General features: G+C 36.5%; 1 protein-coding gene across 11 annotated transcripts in view; it reads right to left on the bottom strand.

The window, feature by feature from the left end:
• Positions 1–13,774, bottom strand: part of NAV3 (neuron navigator 3) — an 892,975-nt gene that overhangs the window by 379,802 nt on the left and 499,399 nt on the right. For 9 of the 11 annotated variants that reach the window (XM_004006210.5, XM_060412468.1, XM_042246551.1 and 6 more), the window contains exon 1: positions 6,987–7,622. The exons of the other annotated variants lie outside the window; for them this stretch is intronic. In XM_004006210.5, coding sequence (XP_004006259.3) covers positions 6,987–7,229 — 243 coding nt within the window. In that variant the 5' untranslated portion in view covers positions 7,230–7,622. Of the gene's footprint in view, positions 1–6,986; positions 7,623–13,774 lie in introns of those variants that run through there. 11 annotated transcript variants of the gene reach the window in all.

Genomic DNA, 13,774 nt, shown 5'->3' with positions numbered 1-13,774 from the left:
ACTCCATGAAGTGCTCAGTCCAATAAATGGCATCTAGCAAACCTCTGTAAGCATTAGTTAATATTAGTCCCTTTCCACTCTGATTTCTCTGAAATGTCACTGACAGTGTAATTTTGTCTCATTTTTACATAAGAAGAGACTCCTTCATTGTCTACCAAATGCCTCCATCTGCCTACATCTATAATCTGATCCCCTAAACTGTTTCTTTTCATTAATAGTCCGCTTAAATTATAATGGCTTTCCCACTTGGTATCCCTCTGTGAAATCCTCTCCACAAAAGAATGCATTAAATTCCAACTACTTGATGATGAAGTATTTTTTTAATGTTCCAGCCAAATAAGATTTCTATCCAATGCAAACTCTGACAAAATAACTTCCCTCATTAGCAATATTATCCATATATTTTCTTGCCTATGTCACAATTTCTGTTTTTTTTTTTAATATTCAATTTAATGCTTCTCAGTATCTTCTGTTCTCAAAGCATTAGTTTTGGGACTATATGAACAAAATAGTAAGAAGTGATCTCTCCCTTGATGGTTCTTACAACTAATAGGGTAAGAATGTTAATCAAGCCTCCATTCTGCTATGTACAAGTATTTTCTTTATATCTCCCCAACTAAATGTAAACTTTCCTTCCCTTTAATCTGCAAAACACTTATTCTTTTCTTTGACTTTGGAAGTAAGTCTTTCAAAAGAGGTGAAATTTGGAGGAAAAAGTATAAATAGAATATTGCAACTATATCATAAAGAGAGAATGTAATGTAAAGGCAAGAAAAAAAAGGCATTGTAGAGACAAATCTAGATTCAAACTCTGGATTTTGACACTAGTACTTAACTGTTTGATCCTATGCTGGTTTCCCACTCTATCTAGGCCTCAGTTTAATCCTCTGTAAATGTGGATACAATGCCTTCTTTGAAACACTGTGAGACTAAAATGAGAAATTTCCTATAAAGTAAAAGATCAGTTCAGTCACGCAGTTATGTCCGACTCTTTGCGATCCCATGGACTGCAGCACACCAGGCCTCCCTGTCTATCACCAGCCCCTGGAGTTTACTCAGACTCATGTCCATTGAGTCAGTGATGCCATCCAACATCTCATCCTCTGTCATCCCGTTCTCCTCCCACCTTCAATCTTTCCCAACATCAGTCTTTTCAAATGAGTCCTTCGCATCAGGTGGCCAAAGTACTGGAGTTTCAGTATTAGCATCAGTCCTTCCAATGAATATTCAGGACTGATCTCTTTTTGGATGGACTGGTTGGATCTCCTTACTGTCCAAGGGACTCTCAAGAGTCTTCTCCAACACCACAGTTCAAATGCATCAATTCTTTGGTGCTCAGCTTTCTTTAAAGGCCAACTCTCACATACACGCATGACTAATGGAAAAATGATAGCTTTGAATAGATGGAGCTTTGTTGGCAAAGCAATGACTCTGCTTTTTAATATGTTGTCTAGGTTGGTCATAACTTTTCTTCCAAGGAGCAAGTGTCTTTTAATTTCATGGCTGCAGTCACCATCTGCAGTGATTTTGGAGCCCCAAAAAATAAAGTCTGACACTGTTTCCATTGTATCCCCATCTATTTGCCATGAAGTGATGGGACCAGATGCCATGATCTTAGTTTTATGAATGTTGAGTTTTAAGCCAATTTTTCCCCCTCTCCTCTTTCACTTTCATGAAGAGCCTCTTTAGTTCTTCTTCGCTTTCTGCCGTTTAAGGGTGGTGTCATCTGCATATCTGAGGTTACTGATATTTTCCTGGCAATCTTGATTCCAGCTTGTGCTTCTTCCAGCCCAGCATTTCTTATGATGTACTCTGCATATAAGTTAAATAAGTAGGATGACAATATACAGCCTTGATGTACTCCTTTTCATACTTGGAACCAGTCTGTTGTTCCATGTCCAGTTCTAACTGTTGCTTCCTGACCTACGTACAGATTTCTCAAGAGGCAGGTCAGGTGGTCTGATATTCCCATCTCTTTCAGAATTTTCCACAGTTTGTTGTGATCCACACAGTCAAAGGCTTTGGCATAGTCAACAAAGCAGAAGTAGATGTTTTTCTGGAACTCTCTTGCTTTTTTTGATGATCCAATGGATGTTGGCAATTTGCCTTTTCAAAATCCAGCTTGAACATCTGGAAGTTCACAGTTCACATACTGTTGAAGCCTGGCTTGGAGAATTTTGAGCATTACTTTACTAGTGGGGGAGATGAGTGTAATTGTGCAGTATTTTGAGCATTCTTTGGCATCACCTTTCTTTGGAATTGGAATGAAAAACTGACCTCTTCCAGTCCTGTGGCCACTGCTGAGTTTTCCAAATTTGCTGACATATTGAGTACAGCACTTTCACAGCATCATCTTTTAGGATTTGAAATAGCTCAACTGGAATTCCATCACCTCCCCTAGCTTTGTTCGTAGTGATGATTCTGAAGGCCCACTTGACTTCTCATTCCAGGATGTGCGGCTCTAGCTAAGTGATCACACCATTGTGATTACAAAGTACAAGGCAGATGCTCAAAAATTTATTTTCTATAATAATATTAAAAAGGTAATGCATAGGTAATCTAAGAAAGAAAGGGTGAACAAGCCATGTGTGAAAGAAATTAAAAATGAGAATAGAGGTAATATGTAGGTGACAGATCAAGCTGAAAGGAGGCTGGGCATTTAAAAGTGAAGACCAGTTTTCAGTGGTAGGTCGGCTAAGGAACTTTCACAAACAGGGATGTCTAATGCTTAATCACACGATATTTGCTGAACCATGACAATGTATAACACTCTCTCTTAACCTTAATCTCCAGATGTTTAAGTATGATCTCCTAACCAATGTGTCTCTCTTTCTCATTTGGGTGAACACCCAGGAAGAAAAGAAAAGCAGATCCATATGTGGAAAGACACTAGAAAATTCAAGAAAGGTTGAAAGTCAGAACAAGAGGTAGACAGAAAAAAGTATAAATCCTTGAAATATCATGGTGGAATATGAAATCGGGACATGAAATCTGTAATTAAAGCTATTTATTTTTTAAGACCACAATGAGCTATCATCTCACACCTGTCAGAATGACAATCATCAAAATGAACACAAATAACAAACGCTGGCAAGGATATGAAGAAAAGGGAACCCTTTTACTTATCTTGGTAGGAATGTAAATTGTGGAAATCAGTATTGAGGTTTCTAAAAAAACTAAAAACAAAATTACCATATGTTCCAGCAATTGCACTCTTGGAAAACCTCTCAAGCCCAAATTTATAAAGATACATGCACACCAATGTTCACAGAGCATTATTTACAATAGCCAAGATATGGAAGCAACCTAAGTGTCCATCAATAGATGAGTGGACAAAGAAAATGCAGTGTACACACACACACACACAGACACACACAGACACACACAGACACACACAGACACACACACACACACACACTACTCAGCCATAAAAAGAATGGAATTTTGCCATCTGCAGCAACATGGATGTACTTGGAGGTCATTATGCTAAGGAAAATAAGTCAGACAAAGACAAATATCCTATGATATGACTTGTGTGTAGAATCTAAAAAACACATTGAACCAGTAGATATAACAAAAAAGAAGCAGACACAGATATAGAGAACAAACTAGTGATTACCAGTGGGGGCCGGGAAGGGGAGAGCATTTAGTAGGTATGGTATAGGTATGGGCTTCCCAGGTGTTGCTAGTAAGAAAGAACCCACCTGTCAATGCAGGTTCCATCCCTGGGTTGGGAAGATCCCCTGGAGAAGGAAATGGCAACCCACTCCAGTATTCTTGCCTGGAGAATCCCATGGACCTAGGAGCCTAGTGGGCTACAGTCCATGGTGTTGCAAAGAGCTGGACACGACTGAAAGTGACTTGGTACTAAGCACACTTAGTACAGGTGTAATACAGTTAAGAAATACAAACTATTAGGTACAAGATAAGCTAGAAGGATGTATTGCACAACATGAGAAAAATAGTCAATATTTTATAATTGTGAATGGAGTATAGTCTTTAAAAGTTGTGAATCACTATATTGTACACCTGTAACATATAGTATTATATAGCAACTATACTTCAATTAAAAAAAGAAAAAAAAAAGAAGAGGGAGTCTAATTTGACTGAAAAAGGTTGGGATAAGCAAGCATGAGAAAAAGAGTAGCCAGATGGAGCTAAGATAGAAGTGACACCAATCGGAGGACTGAACTATAAGACAGGAGAAGTAGCTAAAGTCTTTTTTTTTTTTAGATCAGAATGATAAATATTTTGAATAGATGTGATAGAGAATCCCTGGGGAAGGGACCAATTTGGAATTATTACAATAACTGACAGAAAACTTAACAAGGGTCAAGCTTGTGCACAAAGGAATCAGTGAAGATGTGCATAAGGGGATAAACACAAGCTGCAGTACAGAAGCAGAATCTCCAATCTCTAGCAAATATGGAACATGGAATAGCAATGTTTATTATCAGAAGTTAGACTGGGAAATCAAGATTAGATGCCTGGAATGTTGGCATGTACACTAACCAAAAACAAGCACGAGAGGAGGGAGTACTGCACTGATGATCCATTTCTGACCCTGCCAAATACAGGTTTGTCTTCTCTCACCAAACTGTGAGGCTGCTCAGTGCAAGGACTAGCCAAATACTCCACATAAATGTTTCTTAATGACAGTCATCTATTGTGGGTACTACCCATGGTCTCTTTTCCTTAGAAACAGAACCCATAATTTTTAGTTGGGCACATGGTTGCTTAGAATAAACTTAACATTTTCCAGTCTCCACTACAAATAGATAAGGCCTTGGAACTATAAAATAGGCCAAATGGATGTGGAAGAATCCTTAATGAAACAGGACATGTCTTTTTAATTGAGTGCAAGTCAGTTATCCACTCAAGACTGAGAGACGGATGCCGAAATGATGATGGTGAACAAAAAAGTGGGAGCTTGGATCCCCGACAATCTCGTGAAGTCCCCCTGCCAGTCATGGAGCACTTACTTCCAGAGAGCCTTAAAACGAAAAGGCACAAAACCCCTATTTTAATTCTGCTATTGTTAGGTTGCATCTTTGTTTAAACAATTTGTAGCCACATCTAATTTTCTCTAATATAGCTACCTTGATCATGTTTGCTGTTTTCTTTAGGTCAATTTTTTCAAAGGTTTATGTAAGTCTTTATTCTTTTCTAACATTTAGAAATATTCTGGAATGCTGACCAGGCATTCTTTCCATTTGATTGAAAAATTTTTAATCTGATAAGTGACATGGTAAAAACATCCTTATAAATACAGCATTACTTACCACAGAGTCTTATTGGAATATCAGATGTATGACTGATATGTTCACTAACCAGAGACCAACCAAAATTCTCTTGTGAACAGTACTTACGGTGGTCAAGTCTTAGGCCAAGGCCATCTATCAAAGTAGAAGCTGGACTAAACCTGCAGAGATTATAGCCACGGTCAGGAGAGAAAAGTGGTTTCTCTTCCATCTAGATCAGACAAGCCATTGTCGGTACATGGAATTTTAGAAGAGAATGGCATCCATTTGCTTTTAATTATTTTCATAAAGTTAAGTATTTTTTAGTCTTTGGTAGTTTACACTTTCCTAATTTCACCTTGAAATGTTTATTTTGGGCTGAGAACCCTAAGCCTGAAATTACTTTCTTTTAACTGATTTTTGTTGGGTAGAAGATGCTGTCCTAAAACATAAAAGCAATAACTGTAGGACTAGAAGCACTTTAAAAATCATTCATTCTAAGCCATATGTTTTACAGGCGGAATGGTCCAAAGAGACTCATGAACATAACTAAATCTTTCTCAGCATAACTGTCTTTTCATTCATTGATTCATTCACTCATGTGTTAATCCATTCAATGACTATTTAATTGTTATGCATAAAGGATGAGGAGAGGGAACTGTAACAGAGAATAAGTTCCCAGGCTCTACATATTTTCAGTTTAGTGGGGATAGAAATAAATTATCCAGATAATTAAAACTCAGTATAAATCAAGACGTTGCAATCATTGCTACAGATGAACAACAGAAGACGGAGGGGCAGGAAGGGTAACTGGCAGAGACTTTATGAAGAAAGTCGCACTTTGCTGGACCTGAGAAGATACAAACAAGTGAGGACAGACTGGACATTTCAGACAAAAGGGAGACTGTCTTTTCAACTTGTACAGTTGATTTCTGTACAAAGACTTTTTCTTAAATTATTTTTAACATACATGTGGGTGGGAGAGTAAAATCAACTCATTCCAAAGGAGTCAGAGATGAGAATGGTAACTTTGTAAAGCTGGACACCCAAAGTTAATGCTGCATTAAAAAGTGATGCGAAGTATAAAGGAATTCCTGCGAAGTTCACCAGCGAAAGGGTCATGCTACCTTTCAGCATCTGGAGAAAACGAGTGTGGCATGGTTTAAAACCCAAGAGCTACTGTTCACAAATGTCATAAATTAAATGACTGAAAAAGATGTCAGTAATGAGTAAAACCGGGGTTTCAATTTACAAGCGAAAACCCAGACAAATGTGCACTATCAAGGAAAATCATATTTCATTTTCTTCTATATTGTAATGAATTAAGCAGGCTAGGATTCACATATCCAGTCAGAAAGTGTATAAAATGCAAATGATTTAGAGAAAAGTGATGGTGTCTGTATGACTTTTCACAAATAAATCTAATTTTTACTTTATAATGTATGTGAAAAATAGCTCCCCTTTACCTCACACTTGTGATCAATTATGGTTTTCAGTAAGAGAGATATCTAGGATTTAACAAGGTACTTTATCAATAAGTAGTTCTGATAACACAGGCATATTCAGAGAAGTCTGTTCATAACTTTCACAACAACTGCACATAGGCTTATTGGCTATACAAACTGCTTAACTTTTTTACACCCATATTCCTCTACTGCTCTCCAATTCACAACTTGCTTTATATGCTACCTAACAGGAAATCTGCATTTCAGCTTTAAAGTCTGCAGGTAACCTTTAGTCACTAACCTTGCTGTCTTCTGTCTCCTTAGCTTTTCCTTGGAGGAGTTTCTTCTCTTCAAATTCACAGTTTGATCTGAAGGTGAGCTGACAAGAAAGCATGGAGCTCTCTAATTCAGTAAGTTCCAGAGGTCTCGAAGAAGAGCGCTGTGACCCCGTGGTGCCAAGACTTGGTATCAGAAGAGCAGTGTGAACAGGCTTTGACCCAACAGCTGGCTGCCTTAGTTTTGAGGCAACCCCAAGTACAGGCATGGCTTCTATAAAAGTATCTTCTTGCTGCCAAAGAAAATGCTTCTAACCTCAGTCTGGTAGACTCCAACTTTAGTATTTCCAGAACAAATACTTTAAACAAAACTAGCAGTCATCATGATTTAAAAAAAAAAAAACTAATAATATAACTTTCAGGAAGAGGCAAAACTTCCCTTCATCTTTAGTTAAGTTTGTTTCTTGCTGGCTTGAATTCTCATGTTTTCATTCTCTCATGTATTCATTCTCTCTCCGCTGTTCAGTGCGTCACTGCCCATGCAATATTAAATACTCCTTTGGGGAGGAAATTTTCTTGAAGGTAACTGCTACAGAGCTCTTTCTCTAGGATTAAAGAGCCCCTAGATTTGCTGTTTCTTCTCACTAGAGCAGTCTGAGTCTGAGCATCACGAGTGAAAAAGAACAAAAGGAAAACCCTTCAGTCCAACTGCCAAAGCAGCCAAGAGACCACAATAGTAGAAGGACAGGCATTCTTCCTGACTTCAGAAATGATCAGCCTATACTCTCTTTTTAAAGAAAACTGTATTTCCTCCAGCTTTAAAAAAAAAAGAAAGAAAAAAGAATGGACGCAATTAATGGCCAAAACAAACAGCTGTTGGAAGAACTTTTAGCCCGGAAACAATCTCAGCAATGAAGCTGTTTGTCTGATTTCCAGCTATTTTTCACTACTGACAGCCATGAACCGTGGTGTTCATTCTGCTTCATCCCATGAAATCAGGTTAAATTCATGCAATAGCAGCTAAAACTGCTAAATCACTCAGCAGATCATGACTGCCTAGGTTATGAAAACAGTAAATACGAAGAGCAAGACACCAGATATAAAATAATCATTTTAAAATTTAATAATGGTGACAATAATAATATTTAGAGCTAATACATATGGGAAATGTACTACATAGCAGTTACTAGGCAAGCACTTCACACATTATCACACTTAACCAATGGGATAACTCAAGAATAGGCACATGTATTTTCTCCACTTCAGAGAAAGGCTAACTCACATTCATTTAAGTAATTTGATGAAAATCACGCAGTTAAAAAGTGAAAGAGCCTATACTATTTAAAGAGTAACTTTAAAAACTAAGAAACAATTTAAAATAAAATTATTATTCAAGCTCATCAAATCTAACTTAAAATTCTAAACTTCTAAAAAGTGTCCAGTGATGCATTCAGTGGCTAAGAACAATAATGCTTCTATCCATAAAATGATTTTAATTATCAGATAAAGTTTCATTTCTTGTAAAAGCTTACCAGGAGAAAAAAAAAATGCTTATCAGGATCTATAATAAAAGCAAGGGGTATGTTTTCAAGAAAGCATCTGATGTAGCATACTGTCTTTAAAGTAGCTGCATTTACATAATGGGTCCCCAGAGAAATTCCCCCACCATTTAGCAAAACCATACTTATATGATGGTCTTGAGATTTCAATAGAAAATTTATACCTAATAACAGAAATTTATTTGATTTTATATCCCTTATGTTGAAGAATTCTGTAAAACATTCACAGATTTACTCGTTTTAAAACTTTTATTTATGTAAAAATTATCAACTGTCTCAAGATTTAGTAATATTATAAGTAAAGGCCCATAGAAAAATGAATGAACATTTAGTATTCTTTCAAGAACTGGTGGCAAATATGAAAATCATAATCACTATTGTAGAAAATATCTCTCTATAGTGAAGGAATGATTTTATTTGTCTACTGTTTCCAAGTCTAAAATTATTATGTACTTTTAATCCAATTTAAACTTGAATTTAATCCAAGAACTAAAGTACTTTTTTTTTGTTCTTTTGATATAAGTATAGAAGAAATTCAAATACAACTTAGAAATCTTGCAAACTTAAAAAGCATTTCAAGTGGGCTTTACACAATGGGATAATAAGAAACAAACATAACACTAGTAGTCATAAAGAAATAGTTATTTTACTTTACATTTCTAGTGCAAGTTAGTTGCTGTACATTTATAGACCATTTAACACACTGTCTCTTCCAGAGACTTTGAGATACTGCAAACCAGATGTTCAAGTTCCTAAAACAGGTTTTAAATTCCGTGAGAAGATAATGCACCCTGCAATCCTCGCATTGCAGACAAAATGGCATAGCTGAAATAATAGTACTGGGGGGGGAAATCAGGTTCTGGGAAGGTCACTCAAAACATAAGCGACTTTGGGAGCAGATCACTAATAAAAAATAATACCAGTACTCCGGAAGATAATTAGGACCACCCAGGCAAGCAGTCAAGCTCAGAGTTAAAAACAAAACAAGCAAATAACATATTGAATAGAAGCACTGGAGATATTTTAATTAGAATTGGTAGGAAAAAATCTAGTTGAAAGGCAAACTTTTGAGTCCAAAGGTTTGCCAATGAAATGGGCATATGGGGCAGTACAACTGGCAAATATTTAAAAGTCACATAAGACCAGAGGCCCTGAATAAGGGACTTACTCTTTAAATTTCCTTAAAATTGAGCCAAAAGGGCACCTGTTGAGTGGATAGTATTAAAGCTGAGGATTTCTTTTCCTACCCAAGGCTATAATTTCTGCCTTGTCTTATTCTGCCTCCTTGATCTAGAATGTATGACATATAAAGCTACATTATAGCAACATAATTCTATTTACCAACTGTACATAAGCTAATTGGTATTTCAGAAATGTGCTGGAGGAGAACACACTGTATTTCCTGATACAATCAAATTGAAAAACAATGTTCACATGCAAAAGGGTATCTTTCACTTTGAAATATCTTTTGCTTATTACACAATATCATTTCACTAGGACAGAAATATAGAATTGAAAATAGTCACTGCTGATAGCCTAGGAAATTACATCAACCGCTAAGTACAATAAAAACAAGCTAACTTATTATAGAGAATAAGTCTGGCACTGTGTGCCAGGCACCATCATCCATTTCATCCTAAAAAGAACACCACCTTTGAATAGGAGACAAAGGTGCTGAGAAGTAATGAACTTAAAGTCACAGAAAATGGAGTTTCTCAAACTGGATTCAACAAACTACCATCAGGAGTGCTCGCTAAAAATACAGATTCCAAATACAGATTCTCAAATTCGTCCCAAATCTACTAAATAAGAATCATGAGGGAGAAGTTTATGAATTGAATTTAATAAATTGATTATCTTATTTTACATTTTATTTGATTTGTAGCTTGACAGTTCAGGGATGGACTTTAAAAGGCTTGGTTGCCTGTAGTCAAGTTTTGCTTCTTCACTTACTAGCTGTACAAATCTGGCAGTTGCTATGCCTCAGTTTCATCTTCTGTAAAATGGGAGGAATATCTGTAGTTCTTCCACAAGTTACTTGTGAGAATTAAAAAAATGAGATAAATTAAGTCATTTTTCTCATCAGATCTGAGGGAAAGCAACATACATTAAAATAGCACATTATTACACTATTCTAAACTGTCAATTCCTTTTAAAGAAAAACAAAAATGAATAAAAATGCATTTTATGTTTATCCACATAATTTTATTTCCTGTGGTATGTATTCCTTTGTGTAGATGCAAATTTCCATCTGGTATCATTTTCCTTCTCCCTGAACAACCTCAATAACATTTATTTTACTACAGATTTGCTGGTGATTAACTGTCTCAGCTTGTTTGTCTGAAAAAGGATTTACTTCACATCCATTTTTCAAAGAAATTTTTTTCTGAGTACAGAATTCTGAGTTATGGATTTTCCTTCTTTGATACTTTAAAGATACCACTCTATAGCTTTTCATTTGCATAGTTCCTAAGGAGAAGTCCGTTGTAATTCTGATCTTTGTTCTTCCCTGTGTATTGCAGCTAGTTCATCAAGCTTTTCTTATGATTTGCTCATTTTACTCATTTTTAACAATTTGATTTTGTTATGGTTCTTCTGTGTTCTTTAGTATTTAGAGTTCTTCCAAAGATGGAAAGTTTAGAATAGTTATTTCTAACAATATTTGTTGCCTCCCTCTTTCCTGCTGGGGCTCCAGGTACACACATGTTGGACCATTTGTTTTGAACCACAGATTATTAATGCGCTCATTATTCTTTAGGTCTTTTTGTTGTTCAGTTGCTCAGTCATGCCCAGCTCTTTGCAGCTCTATGGACTGCAGCACACCAGGCTTCCCTGTTCTTCAACAACTCCTGGAGCTTGCTCACTCAGGTCCATTGAGTCGGTGATTCCATCCAACCATCTCATCTTCTGTCACCCTCTTCTGCCTTCAATCTTTCCCAGCATCAGGGTCTTATCCAGTGAGTCATCTCTTTGCATCAGGTGGCCAGTGAGTCATCTCTTTGCATCAGTTCTTCCAATGAATATTCAGGGTTGATTTCCTTTAGGACGGGCTGGTTTGATCTCCTTACAGTCCAAGGGACTCTCAAGTGTCTTCTCCAACACCACAGTTCAAAGGCATTAGTGCTTCTGTGCTCATCCTTTTATATCCAGCTTTCACATCCATACATGACTACTGGAAAAACCAGAGACTTGACTAGAGGGACCTTTTTAGGCAAAGTAATGTGTCTGCTTTTTAATACACTGTCTAGGTTGGCCATAGCTTTTCTTCCAAGGAGCAAACATTTTTTTAAATTTCTTGGCTGCAGTCACCATCCACAGTGATTTTGGAGCCCAAGAAGATCAAGTTTCTCACTATTTTCATTGTTTCCCCATCTATTTGCCATGAAGTGATGGGACCGTATGCCATGATCTTCATTTCCTGAATGTTGAGTTTTAAGCCAGCTTTTGCATTCTCCTCTCTCACCTTAATCAAGATGGTCTTTAGCTCCTCTTCACTTTCTGCCATGAGGTCTTTTAACTCTGTGTTTTTTTTTTTACAGTCAGTAAACCTCTACTGCTACATTGTCAAGTTCACCAACCCTTACTTCTATAATATTTAAATATTTTGTATCTAACATTTCTTTTCTCACCATATTTATGTTCTCTCCTACCTTCTGTGTTTATGAGGAATATTTACAATAGCTGTTTAATATTCTTATACATGATTTCATCCTTTCTGTCATTTTGGATTATGTCCTTCTTACAAATTTTTTTTTTTCCTTCCTGGGTATGACTCATTTATACTGCTTTTTTCCTGGATGGGAGATGTTTTGAATTATGCATTATTGTCTGCTGGATTTCATGTAATGTATGTGTTTGTAATGGCACAATTCAGTTACTTTTGAGACTTTATCACAAGCTATTTTAAAAAAGGTATAGAGCAGCTTGTTGTCTAGAGTCAATTTAACACCCCTTCTAAAGAAATACAAATACCTCATCTATTATGCGGCGTCTCCACTCTAGCTGGGGAAAATACCAAGAGTCCCTAGACTTACACGAGTTCTGCGGACTGTTTATCACACTACGTCATAGTGCTTCTTTTCTAGACCTTTGCTTTTTTCCTTCTCATACAAGGACAGTGTAGTCCTCTACCAAACACTTTAGAAAACACCCTGTACGTTTCCAGTGTTCATTCTCATTTTCCCTCTTATTCATTTTCCCCTTCCTTTCTGGTATTCTTAAAGAATTTAGACCTCTAGGTTTTCTGAACTTTGATTTCAGTCTCTACGACTCAGCACACCTGCTGGACTCTGCTTGGGTTCTATAGACTTTCTCTGGAATTTGGACATTGCCTTCAGGTAGTAAGGTGGCACAATGACAGAACCAGTTTTTAATTATCCTTCTCTTGGGTATCACAGATTTACGCTGCCTTTTGTTCAAAAACTGAACAATGTCATTTTTTTTTTTTTATAACTTTGTCCCATTTCCAGTTTTTTAAGACAGGAGATTAAGTCAGATCCCTATTAATCTGTAATGGTCAGAAGCAGAAATAGAGTCAGATCTTATTTTTTTTTCCTCCAATCCATCCTGAAAACTGTTGACTGTTACTAGTTTTTCACAATACACCTCAAAACCTTTTTTGGTTTGTGAGCCTCTTTCATTTAGCTGAGTACTTCCCTTAAAGCACAGAGAAGAAATAATTTGTACTGACAACTTGCAAACTGTTTGACTGATTGGGTTAGACTGTCTGCCAGATCTAATGAGAAAATTTAAATAATACAACTAACATCAGATACAATGAGCATGAAGTTACAACTAGCCTCCAAACTTGGCTTGAAACACTTAAAACACTGAGATCTGTTTTAGAATGTCTCTTTCCAAAATCCCCACTGGCACCATTTTTTTTTTCTCCTGATATCTGGGAAATATCTGATGCAGAAAGACATATTAGCCATATAGTATATTTGAAGGGGCATAAAGCCAAAATATGCCTTTATTGTGGCATTAGACAGGGAAAAAGAAAGTAAAGCAGCTGGCTCAAATATAAAGGCAGGTGATGAGTACAAAAGAGCCAATAATAAAATTTAATGAACATTGGGAAATGCACATGATACCCAGTAAAATGAGGAACAATTCAAGAGAGTTGAAACTAATTATATTTGCTCTATGGCATATATTTAGCGTCTTATAGGCTTCCTTACAATATACTACTGATACAGTCAATTGAACAAATAAAATTCACCAAATTCAGAAGCCTCTTAACCACAAGGTATAAT

This window comes from Ovis aries, chromosome 3 (assembly GCF_016772045.2).
Source record: "Ovis aries strain OAR_USU_Benz2616 breed Rambouillet chromosome 3, ARS-UI_Ramb_v3.0, whole genome shotgun sequence".
In the NCBI taxonomy this organism is placed as follows: Eukaryota; Metazoa; Chordata; class Mammalia; order Artiodactyla; family Bovidae; genus Ovis; species Ovis aries.
This window is presented reverse-complemented; position numbering and strand designations above follow the sequence as displayed.